At 34.4% G+C, this 13098-nt stretch overlaps 1 protein-coding gene across 9 annotated transcripts in view; it reads right to left on the bottom strand.

Moving 5' to 3' along the window:
* LOC105683881 (protein muscleblind) overlaps positions 1-13098 on the bottom strand; it is a 116120-nt gene that overhangs the window by 21691 nt on the left and 81331 nt on the right. For 3 of the 9 annotated variants that reach the window (XM_048652500.1, XM_020851117.3, XM_048652501.1), the window contains one exon: positions 4907-5125. The exons of the other annotated variants lie outside the window; for them this stretch is intronic. In XM_048652500.1, the coding sequence (XP_048508457.1) occupies positions 4907-5125 (219 nt within the window). The remainder of the gene's footprint in view (positions 1-4906; positions 5126-13098) is intronic. 9 annotated transcript variants of the gene reach the window in all.

The following is a 13098-nucleotide window of genomic DNA, read 5'->3' as shown; positions in this document are numbered from 1 at the left end:
AATTTTTAAAATACGGAACAAGTGATGGTACCCCGTAAACCCTCTGGCAAAAAATAGTTCCACAGCTCGTCGAACGTCGGGTAACATCGAATCTGCAAAATTTTAAAACCACTGAAAACGTGTACGAGCACAAGTATTATTTTGCGAACGAACTCTGCAATCCGCACTCCGTGTTGGAACTGAAAAGTACATATACATTTCATACATTTTTACAATATTTACATGTTTCTGGTTTTTTGTTTTGAATTTTCTTCTTGTGATGAGTGTGTTTCGAGAAGAAAAAGTGCTGCCCATTGTTTTTCGCAATGGTGAGTTTGGTGTAAATTTTGTAAGTAGTTTGAAAAATAATACGAAAAAAAAAAAAAATTATGCAATTGTGTATTTTTTTTGTTCTTGTTCGTGTAAAAATCCGTGAGTGTGTCTTTTTGTGGTTGAACTTTGTTACTACTATATACACGAATATATGTATTACAGTAGATAATGCATGATGTAGTGTAAATAGAGAAATTATTTAACATAGTATTTATAGATTATGTACGTATATGAAAAAAAAAAATGTGCGTATTGGTCACGTTTTGGGTATTATAGATTATAATCCATAATTAATGTGATCATGATCATAGTTTTACACTTGACAAAACATCGAAGTACTGCGTTGCAATTCTAAAGAGTGCATTGAGTAATTTTAATAATAAAATGGATCTCTCTCGTTTACTAAGTACATAATCATGTACACGAAAATCACCATATTTCGAAACTGTGTTCAATCATTTTCCTCTACCTTCCATTTCTCTTTGCCTCCATCGAGAACCGGACTCGCGCAAATGGAATCGAAATGAAAATTTACGAAAATAATTTTCAAAATGAAACAATACCTTCATACTCTATATATGCATTGAGAGTATCTGTATATGTATATACATGTAATTGAATGAAGGAGATTTTATTCTATATGAAAACTAATTTTCTAGTATTTATGTCATACGCCGCGTTATATACTTATGTTTGATAAGCATGTAAAAAAAATTGTACAAAAAAAAGGATTGGAATAGAAAAAAAAAAAAAACTAACTATAAATTATAATGCACCCTTTCCGAACTGTAACCCATTTTTGTAGAGAATGAAACTTCCCTGCCAACAAGCTGGTCTGCCGCAAAGATCCGCAAGGTCGCCCGCTCGGTTTTCTTGTCTGTCTCTTGTCTCTCATCTGCATCTGCATCTGCAGTGTATCTCAGACAGATTCATCATCATCATCATCATCATCGTCATCATCACCAGATGACCAGAGAGATAGTGAGAGAGAGAGTGAAAGAGAGTGTGAGGGAGATAGTAAGATATATATAAAAAATGTATATATATATCTGTACATTGGTAAAAAGAGTACTCATCACGAATTCGAAAATCGAAAATCGAAATTGAATACAGCAGAGACTCGATAACGAGGTGGCTTTCTCTCTAGCTTCCACCTCACCACACCGCACCACACCACGTAGTTGCAGCTGCAGCTGAATCGAGTCGAGTGTTATCTCGTCAGAATCTCTCCTCGTTTACTGTAATATTGCAGTATGTGGAGGAGAGGAGAGATAATTGTGTCGTGGAACCATCGCGTGATTCGTTGTAGTTGTTGGTTTTAGTTTGCTCGGTTGTTTTTTTTCTTTTTTATTTTTTTTTTTTCTCTTGCACAAATAATTTTGAACCAGTCGAAAGTGTGCCCTTCCGTATATACGTTTTCTTCACTTCGAACGTATGTACCACGAGTAGTCGGTAGGTAGGTAGGTAGATCGATAGGTAGGTATATTTATTCATGTACGTTGTCTCATCTTTGGCGGAGATCAGATGAGACATGAACCATCAGACGCCGACCAATCCGATTGAAGAAACTGTGCCTCAACTGACCAAATATTTAAAGAATCGAATCAAATTTTCTGAACCACCAATCGATCGCTCTCGCAGATTTTTCACACCTGGAGAGCAAAAATCGAAAGAAAAAAAAAAAACGAAATATAATCATAACGAATTAACGTTTCGGCGCCATCTTCACTTGCGACCCTTATCCATCAGGAGACCCTTATCCGCAGATACTTACTTGACGTTCTCTCTCGTTGGTCTCAATAGTCGGGGATGAATGCAGGTGCGTCAAAATTTCGAATAAAAAAAAATATATCGTCAAGTGAGAAAGTAAGGGAAGAAACAAAAATCAAGAGAAGCCAGTCGAGGCACAGCACCGTAGTAGACGAAAGAATTATTTTTCTATGAGTTCACCATGTTTTGTTTTGTGTTTTAGTTTACCAACGCTAATGCCAATTAACATGTTACGTATATTATATTATGTATATATGCTGATCTAGTAGTGCGGTGGCTAGCTGCAGGTGGTTGCGTGATACTCTCTTTTTTCTTTTAAGATAATATTACATACTTTTGTTACAACTAGAAGTTGAAGATAGAAAAAAAAAAAAAAAAACCAAAAGAAATTAATGAATAATTCCGAACCGTTGGCACAAAATACAATTTATGGTTATATTTCTCACCCCCGTACGCGCAACGAAGATGTATCATTATTTGAAAACTAAAAAAAAAAAAATCGAGTAACAAAAATAACAACATCTCCTCGTTATTGCTTTTTTCCATTATTATCATTTCTGATCTCCTTTTTTCGTTTTCTTATTTTCTTTTTTTTTTTTTTTTGTGTAGCGTTTTGTGTGGGGCAGCAAACAGCAGCAGGGTTTTTAGCTGGGGTTCGTGCAGCGCAGCTTGTCAGCAGGGTTGTGTGTAGTTTGTGTGTCATTCGTGAAATAAAGGCTTTTCTCAAGTTACTTCAGCTACGATTATTTACAATTCACAATCTCTCGCTACGTTACTGCCGATTTCTTTTTTTTTCTTTTTCGCTTCTTTCCTTTCAATTCATTTATTCAATATCCAATTTTTTCCCTCTCTTGAAATGATCTACGAAACGAGTACTGCAATAAACTTGAGATTATCGATACGAGACCAGCAGACCAGCACGCATCGAATTACCGCGGGCGATCTGTTTCTAAATTGGGAGTACGATTTGATCTTCGATACATCCGGCTCCATTTTTTTTTTTTCTTTTCTCTTACTTCCGCGAAGTATCGGGCAGCAAGGTAACGACGGACGTGCTCGGTTACGATAACATAGGTATATTTACACATGATCTAATTATTTCGATCGAGTGAGAATTGGTGTGTTGCAATAACTATAGGTATACTGGCACCTGCAGGATAATTAATTGCTGCGATAGGCTGCTAGAAAGAGAGAAATAGAAACAGTGGTGTCGATGGTGACGATAAACAGATTGATTTATCTTTTTTCTTTTTTTTTTTTCTTTTTCGTCTCTGTGCAGAGACCTAGGACATAAATGATTTACTACAAACTACTTACTACTGACACGGCTAAACGTCAAACAGGATTTGGTATTTTACATAAGACGAATACAAAAGCACAGATGATCAAATGGGGAAAAGGGGATAGAGAATCAAACACGGATCAGAGTTCAAATCAATACAGAGAGAGAAGAATACTTGTTAGAGAAAGAAAAAAAGAAAGAAAAATAGTAATGAAATCATTTTGTGTGAATAAAATGAATAAAGAATTCCTATAATGCCAGGGTAATCAGGTCCCGAGTTTAACGAACAGAGTAAAAGTCAAATCATACAGGTATGTGTACGAGCGTCTAGCGTCGTTTCTACGTGTCGTAGACGTAAATCCCAGGGGCGTGGGGGGTGGGGAGAAGGGGCGGTCGGGGGTCGATGTGGTGTAGGTCGTCGACGTAGTTGAATGGGTTCGTTTAAAAAGGAAGACCGGAAAAAACGAGGGTGAAGAAGAGATGCTGCTCGCGTTAAGACCGTTTGATCAGTGAGAAGAAATTTTACAAGCTTTGCAGCTTTAAAGCATCACCTTTGACGGTATGAATTTTTCTAAGATAAAAGAGGAAAGATATTATTATTATCAGTATTATTTGCTCTTCAAACTGGATATATCTATGTGCAAAAACCATACATAGGAAGCGGCGAATTACCGTAAGATTTTGAAGAGTCGAGAGACAGACGCAAAGAAAATCTTTGTTGAATTTCACGACACATCCCCTCGACCCTCGGAGAGTAAAAGATCGAGGGTTCGATGAACTCTACTTTTTTGCTCGGTGAAAACAGTAATTATAATTAAGTATAACTCGCGACATGTGTATATCGTAGGTAGTAAGGTGTCTGGCAAAAAGCGGCGCAGTAGCAAAAGCTTTTTCTCCTCCCCATAAAAAATACGCAAACCAGGAAAGTCCGGAGGAAGGGAGAGGTAGAAGGGGATGTGATTATCATGTACTTGCGAGCTGTCTTAGTTGTGTGGAAGTAGAAAAAATTAAACGAAAGATTGAAAAAAAAAAAAAATACCGACAGATATTGGTAGAAAAAAAAAGGGAAAAAATTAAGTGACTTTCCAGAATATTAAAAACGTAATTCAACTCGCTTTGGACAAACTTCGTCAACCACGTGGTTAGAGAAAACTTCGGCGAGTGCATGCTTTTTTTTCACTTTTTTCGCGATGACATTTCATTGCGGATCAAATTACCGGTTATCACTTAAACGCGGGGAAAAGGTACACCTGATAAAATGTTGAAAAAGAATTCCAGTAGAGAAAAAAAAACGATTAAAATCAACGCTCAACGCAAGAATAATAACAGGGGAAACAGAGGATTCGTACAAAGTAGAATAGAAGCGCAGTAGTAGCGATTTGATTTTAAGGGTTGTGTTCAGGTGGACGCGGTATAGTATGTTTCTGCAGGCGGGAAAGAATTCGGGAACGATAGAAGAGATAGACAGACAGAGAAAGATAGAGAGAGAGAAGAGAGAGAAGAGAGAGAAGAGAGAAGAGAGAGAGAGAGAGAATGCATTACCGCAATGCTAGCCCGAGATTGTGCGGCCTTAATGTGGGCTTGAAGGTGCAGAGGGGGATGGAAATAGCGGCAGGGGTCTCGATTGCATCGGCCCTTGACTGCGTCCATGCAGACCGTCACAGAGCCGTCCTCGTTCGCCTGCACCGTCTCCAGGGGGTGCGCAAACCGGCACTCCGTCTCGCCGCGTTTGCACGCCCCGCGCTGGAACTCACGACATACCTACAGCAAGAGCGAACACGCATGGCATGGCACGGCACTCTAATCTATATGGCTTATGTGTTCGGCTATGGTGGCTGTCCTTCGTCACTACTTCAAAAATTTTCATTCGGTTCATCCGTTCCAACATCTTTCAACTGTATGCTATGGCTGTTGCAGGTCGCGGCGCACCGCGGGACGCTCTCAATTACAAAAAAATCATATTTCCCCATTTCCTCGCGAACTAGACAAAGCTCATTCTACTTCGTAATGGCAATGAAAAGAAAGGGGAAAAAAAAACCCATTTTTGACACGAGAAAGATATAACGAGCCGATCGAATCGTCGATATCGATGAATTTCTTTTCTCTTTCGTCGTCGGACCTCTACTCGTCGTTTGAATTTGTATGTATCTTCGAAATTCTGTGCACGATTTCCGATGGTATGCAATATACCTAACGCGGACCGCGAACACCTCGACATATTTGAAGGTGGAAAATTTCAATAGAACTCGAATTTCAGCTAGGAATGCTTCACCGAGCGAAGAGAGTAGTGTACTATGGTGCGGCGACGGAAAAATTTATATGGTTGCCAGAGGACCACGGACGTTTTCTTTGTCTATTTTTTTTTTTTTTTTCAAGGTAAAAAAATAAAAGTTACGAGCGAAAACCAGGGATGTGAAAAATAGATAAACAAATACGTAACAGAGGAATTGATGAATGATCGATATATAAGCGACGAACAACGCCACAGCAGAGAGTTAGTCAACGTTTGATATTGAAGAAAAAAAAAAAGTAGAATAATGATGATAAAAAACCGAAAAACAAAAAGACACTACAAGAGATATATGTACGTGTATAGAGCAGCTTACAATTAGTAAGGAAAATATTGACGAACGGCGGGTAAATGTAATACAAATACAATTACAATTACAATGACAATTACGATTACGATCAGGTTTACCTACACAGGGATGATGAAAGTAGTTATGAATTTGCAAATGATATCGCATATAGTATGTACTTGTTACGCGTTCACACACAACATGAAAAAAAAAAAAAGAAAGATTTGCTGCGGGGAAACGATAGAAAAAATCAAAAAACACATGTACGTACATAGACTTGTATAATGAATGTAATATTTGAGTAATTGTTTTATGTAATTGTAGATATATATCATGTATGAAAATAAAATTTAAAAATCATATGACTCTAGTACGGTGCAGATGGTTATTCCGACTTTTATTATCACGTTCCACGAAGGTGACAATTAATTCAATTTAATTAGATTCATTAAATATCTCAATTGCCAGCCACCAGCCTAATATAATACGTGATGGGCAGGGGGGCGGGGGGTTCGGGTATATAGCTTAAAAATGTATAACAGCTGTGACCAGTTGTTTAATATGTTTAGTGAGTGTTTAGTAGGGTGAGCGAATTAACTCTATATATATATTTCTAGGAGTGACGACGACGCTTTTCGAAATTCATCGAATAAAAAAAACCTAAAAAAAAAAATTTCTTTCTTTTCGCTAACCTAGGTATTAAATCAAGCAGCAGCAGCGGCAGCGCGTTACTCTGCGAGCACTGCGACGACAAAGGTTCATCTATGTAGTATGTATACATATACGTGTGTATGTATAATATTCGATGTTTGGATTACATAAAAATATAGTATCGTAATCTCATTAGAATTTCAGGCATTATTTTTTGTCCGGTTTTTCCTTTTTTCTCTTTTTTTTTTTTCGAAACGAAAAAGACGGCGACGACGACGACGACACAGGCCGCACGCAGCGAGCACAATATGCATCACATTCTATATAGATATCATTATTCAAATAGGTGGTGTATAAGTATTATCTATATATAAATAAATATATATATATGCATCGAAACACGACCAAAACGAAGAAAAAAAAAAGATGTAAGAGAAGAATTTATACACGCAAACGCCCACACACATCGCAGACACACGCACACAACGAAAAGTCTTCGAAAGTATATATATATGAATCAATAGATGAACAAAAATAATAGACGTGAAACATATGTCAAAAAAAATTGCTCAAACGTTAATCGATGTGCAATTATATTCAGTGATGATTTATCGTATGTACCTATATGTGATTAACGAGTTCAATCATACGGGAAAAACATGTAGAAAGCTCGATTTTTTTTTACGGACAAAAAGTGACAAATTGAATCGCGAAAGTCAATAGATTGTATATAGTTGATATTTTTCGTTCCCCAAAATTAATCAGAACTACGACACGAGCGATGGTAATAATATCGCCGATAAACTGCTCGTAAACTATATTACGATTACATGTTCACATTTCCGGGGGTAAAGAGAAAAAGAAAATCAATAAATAAAATGAAATGGTTTTCCGAAGAAATGCACATAAAATGTTCCTACTGGATATTTTCTGCGTGCTAATCATAGTTAATGACAAATTTTAATCAGACACATGTCGCACCTATACCTACACATCAGATAACCAACGAACTGAAGGAATCATAGTTATTAATTTATAGAAATCAGAACGACAGATCAGACAGAAAAAATACATAGATAGACAGAAAGAAAGTTCGTACGTGTATACGTGTCGTGTACATGTGTGTGTGCGATAGAAATAGAAAATAGAAATAGATTGGTTCATATACATAAGTATGTATACTAGGGTGGGTTGAAAAAAACTTTTTTTTAATTTTCTTAGCATAGAGGCAGAATTTCTACCTCATGGAAAAAGAAAATTTTTTTGCTGGAAGTACCCCACTTGATTAATTATTTATTCAAAAAACGAGTGGGCTACCTTAAAATATCAGGTAAAAAAATTTTTCCACCGGATGATTACTCGATCGATTGGATAAGTAGATGATTTTGGCTTTCAGATTTGGATTCCTGAGTTGATTATACGTGAGATGACTCTTGAAAGACCAAAAACGAATCGATTTTCAAGCAAAAAATAAATCATTGTTTTAATTAAGTTTCATATGCCTTTCTTACGTATTTTAACCTCAGGAATCCGAATCCGAAAGAAAAATTGATCTATCTCTAAAATTGACCGAGTTATCGCCAATTTTCAGCTTTTCGGGGTCAAAAATAAGAAATTGATTTTTTAGTCTATCTTGATGTAATTTGAGCTCAGGAATCCGAATCCGGAAGAAAAATTGATCTATCTTCAAAAATGACCGAGTTATCCTCATTTTTACGCATTTTTTGGCATAAATTTGAGGATATCTCCGAGGGAAAAAATCGTAGCCTTATTTGGACAACGGATTCGTGTTCCTGAGGTCAAAATACGTTAGAAAAGTGCCATACGATCAATTTTAAAAAATAAAAATTTTTGGCCAAAATTTGAGATTTTTCCAAGGGGTACCCCTTACGATTTTTTCAAATTTTGGCCAAAAATTTTTATTTTTCAAAATTGATCGTATGGCACTTTTCTTACGTATTTTGACCTCAGGAACACGAACCCGTTGTCCAAATTGGGCTACGATTTTTTCCTTTCGAGATATCCTCAAATTTATGCCAAAAAATGCGATAATTCGGCGATAACTCGGTCATTTTTGAAAAAAGATCAATTTTTCTTCCGGATTCGGATTCTTGAGCTCAAATTACATCAATATAGACTAAAAAATCAATTTTTTATTTTTGACCCCAAAAAGCTGAAAATTGGCGATAACTCGGTCAATTTTAGAGATAGATCAATTTTTCTTTCGGATTCGGATTCCTGAGGTCAAAATACGTCGGAAAAGAGTATTACAATCAATTTTTAAACTACTTTACTTTTGGCTCAAAAATCGAATTTTTTTTTGGTTCTTCAAGAGGAATCTCACGTATAAACAGCTCAGAAATCCAACTCTGAAAGCCAAAATCATCTACTCATGCAATCGATCGAGTAATCATCAATTATTCGCTGTTGGGAGCAGAAAAATTAAGACATATCGATCGGTTTCAGTCGTAGACCCACTTTGATTCGTCGCAATCCATGCATCGGTCGAAATATTCGAATTCTTCAATTTACCAACGAGCCCGAGCTTTGCTGGAGTCAGCGTAGCCACGGGCGCGCGGTTTGTTGTGGGGCGTCACCTCTGCTCAGCCCCGAAGGTGACGTCTCACAACAAAGCGCTGCGCTGCTGGCTGCCCTAACTCCAGCAAAGCTCAGGCCCTCTTGGAGACCGAGGAATTCGAATATTTCGACGCATGCATGGATTGCGATGAACCAAAACCCACCCTAATGTATACACATAGAAATGGCACATGCTAGCTTTCAAGGCCGCGTGATTGTTTCTATCTGATTGTTACATAGGTACTAACAATTACTATCTTGTGAAATTATTATTACTTTGCGATTGTAAGCTCATTACTTATATGTTACTTTCGTTTTCAATGCATTATTCTTGGCGTGTCGGGGTCAGGATTCGTTATCGTTGTTTTTTTTCTTGTATTAGTGCTAATTGTATTATTGTTTAATTTGTTCCTTTGTGTGCGATATATTTTGTTGTTCTTTTTCGTTATTAAATTTGTTGATCTTTTTTTCGTTAACTGATGTGCTCTCGAGATGTGCGTGCGTACGTGCATTATTGTCATTTATGTATAATTATTAGGTGTAAACGTATGCATATGAGTGTATCTATGATAAATATAAAGTGTTTGTATATTGTTCGTTTTGTTGTTATTTAAAAATCTTTTTTGTTTAGAATCTCTTTCCTTTTTTTTCCGATTCTCGTGTATTTTCTGTACATGTAGTATGTATGAATATTTACGGTTATGTGTAAATGTTTGCGTACATGTACGTGTATTTTTTTTAATTGTTATTCTGTATGATTGATAATATGTAATTTGAGTTGCTGAAAGAAATAGAGAAAATTCAGTCCCAAAAAATTCTACACACAACATTGACAGTAATAACTTAATAACAATAATAATAATAACAGAAAACAACGACAGCAATAATGATAAGATATTATATACAAAGAAACGAGCCAAATACCAAATTAATTCATGAACTGTGAGTAAAATTTGTATTATTCAGTCACTTGACACAGTTTTTTATTCTTTCAATCCCAACTTTCCTCAGCGAAGATGCAATTTTATATGTGTACAAACACCAAAACCAGAATTGATATGCGATTGGCTTGATTCTCGTACCCAGCAGGCATATAATTATTTTTTTTTTACAATTTCAAATAACAGTCAAAAAGAAAATAAGATAACCAAAATTTGACGAAGAACAATGAGGGGAAAAAATTAATAATTCTATCAATTCACATGAAAAAAGACCAAACTGAAATACACGACCAAAATCCAGAAGCTTTTGGTTCGTATATTTTTTCGTTTAAAATGAAAAATTTTTTTTGCACTTTTTTTCTATTCTCTTGGGTTTCTATCTTTTCTTTTTGTATGCTAATATTGTAACAACAGTAACAATAATAATAATCATCGTAAATTGCATGCGTTTTGCGTATACAAGCCACCCCCTCCTATATACGTATTATATATACATATGATACATAATATGAATATAATACATACGTATAACATAGCTGCGAAATAAATATTAATTTCATGTTGATTCATTGAACAATGGATGAAATGATAATAATAATGATAATTATCATTATAACAATAATGAATAGTGATAGTAACAATAGTGACAATAATGCGGTGAAGAATGATTGCATGAGATTAGCAGAAGAAAAAAAAGACAAAGAAAAATTGAAAAAATCAGGGCGAGTGCGTGTGAATGCAAGTATCAGTTGGTTGGAATTTGTAGAAATATATTTTTGATATTCATATTGATATAAATTAATAATGAAAGGCAGATGGGAACTGATACATAAAATTTTTTCATTTTCTTCAATTTTTTGGAAATTTGAAGATCGAATGAAATTGGTGAAGAAAATGAGACGAGAAAAAAAAAGAACAGACTATCAAAAAAGAGAAAAAAAAGGAACACGAAAAATTTCAATGGTTCTTTTGACATCTCATTCGTGGTCATCGTAATGTATAACGGCATGTCTAAATTTTTGTGATCGTTTTAACCCAGCAATTAATAAACAACAGCAACAGCGATAGTAATTATTCATCAAAGTATGTACATAGCATAGTATTTTAGTTGTAATAGTATAATACAATATATGGTAGCAACAGCAGCAACAGCAACAGCAACAGCATCAACAGCATCAGCAGTAAGTACAATATTATAATAATTAGCAATTACTGCACGCGCGGCATTCGTGTACATATGTATATACATATATATATATTTTTTTGTTCATTCAATTCTGTGACATACGCACCAAAATACATATATATATATATATATATTATAAAGTATGTGGCTACGATTAATAAATAATGATGAAAAAAAAAAAAATTAATTTTTATTCCCGAGAAGAAAAGAAAAAGTAAAAGAAAAAAAAGGTTATCAACGAGAATGGTGTAGAAATACCTCCATAGCGTATAAAATATAAATAATTGAGAATTTTTTCTAATTGTGAAGAATAAAACTAAAGAAAAATGAAGAAAAAGGAGAAAGCGTGTGTATGAAGTGTGTTCAATGCTTTTTTTTTTTCAACCAACTCTGCCAAGACGGAAAAATAAAAGACCAGATAGAAAAGAAAGAAGGAAACTAACACAGACGAATATCGAGAGCTAAGTAGAGGCCAGAAGGGCCAGAATACAGACGAAAATCAAAGGTTATGAAAATCAGGACATGAAAGATCGTTTTGATTAATCGCTTCCATATTGTTTCTCCCCCGAGATCAGAGGGTTGACTTTTTTGGAAATTTTTGCGGAGCTTTTCGGTCTAAAAAGCGTATACCTTGGAAAATAAAATCTTGTGTTCTTTTTTACATTTTTTGCTCTTCTATTTCCTTTCACTTTGAGAAAAGGCCCTTCTGGTAACACGACCACCCACATCGAAAAAAGAATGGGCTTTTGGGTACCGAACCCTCGATATGAAAATTAGAGAGAAAAATTTAGAAAGAAAACAAAAACAAATAAATAAATGAATTTCCCTTTATCGTGCGAAATCAGAATAATTATTTTCTCCTCGTTTCACCCTAAGAAACTTTTCCCCTTGTCAAATTATGTATAATGTGTTAAAAAAAAAGAGGAATAAGTAAAATATAATAAATTAATAGTTTAAAAATATAAATAAATTAACGGATAATACTAAAAATATGAGATACAAGTTAATAAATGAAAGAAATAATTCATTATTCATCCATTATATATGTATATTTTGTATTTTTATTCTGTTGTTGTTGTTTTGTAATTTTTTTTTTAAATGTTTCGTTTCATTTTTTTTTTCTTTTTCTTCATTCGTCCGTTTAATAAACATATTTATATGTAATGTATATATAATACATATAAATATAAGTATAATAATCTGCAGTTGCAGCATACATAAAAAATTCTACAAATATATAATATACACATTCAACTATATAGAGTATTTTAATTATTCATTATGTTACATAAAACAGGAAAAAAGAGCGAGAAAAAAATTAAAAAAGGTGAGAAAAAGAGATAATAATCGTCAAACAATAAAATAAATCCACATCTCAGACTTGACTGAAAAATATTGATGAGAAAAAATTTGAAAAAAAGAAAAATCAACAAAAAAATTAACAAAAAAGTAAAACAATCGATAACAACAACACATAGAGCTGTGTATAGTTGATTAACAATGACAGGCAACAGGCAACAATAATTAATGATTATAATTAATCGTTGATTGATTTTTTTCTATTGCATTTGTTGTCTTTTTTTTCGTTCTTCACTTTTATTCAATGTTTGGTGGTATTATAAATTCATATATAGGGGCAGGTGTGACTCGTGTTCAAATTATATGGACATATATAACATATAAAGTATATATATAGTAAATTCTGAATATCGTTGTTTGATTATTATTAATATTTTCCCTTAGTTATTTGTTCGATTATTTTTAATCTATTCTTTTTTTTCTTTCACTTTTTTCCTTCCT

The sequence above is a fragment of the Athalia rosae genome, chromosome 3, assembly GCF_917208135.1.
Source record: "Athalia rosae chromosome 3, iyAthRosa1.1, whole genome shotgun sequence".
Lineage (NCBI taxonomy): Eukaryota > Metazoa > Arthropoda > Insecta > Hymenoptera > Athaliidae > Athalia > Athalia rosae.
The sequence above is the reverse complement of the archived record's forward strand: the minus strand, read 5'-3'. Positions and strand labels throughout refer to the sequence as shown.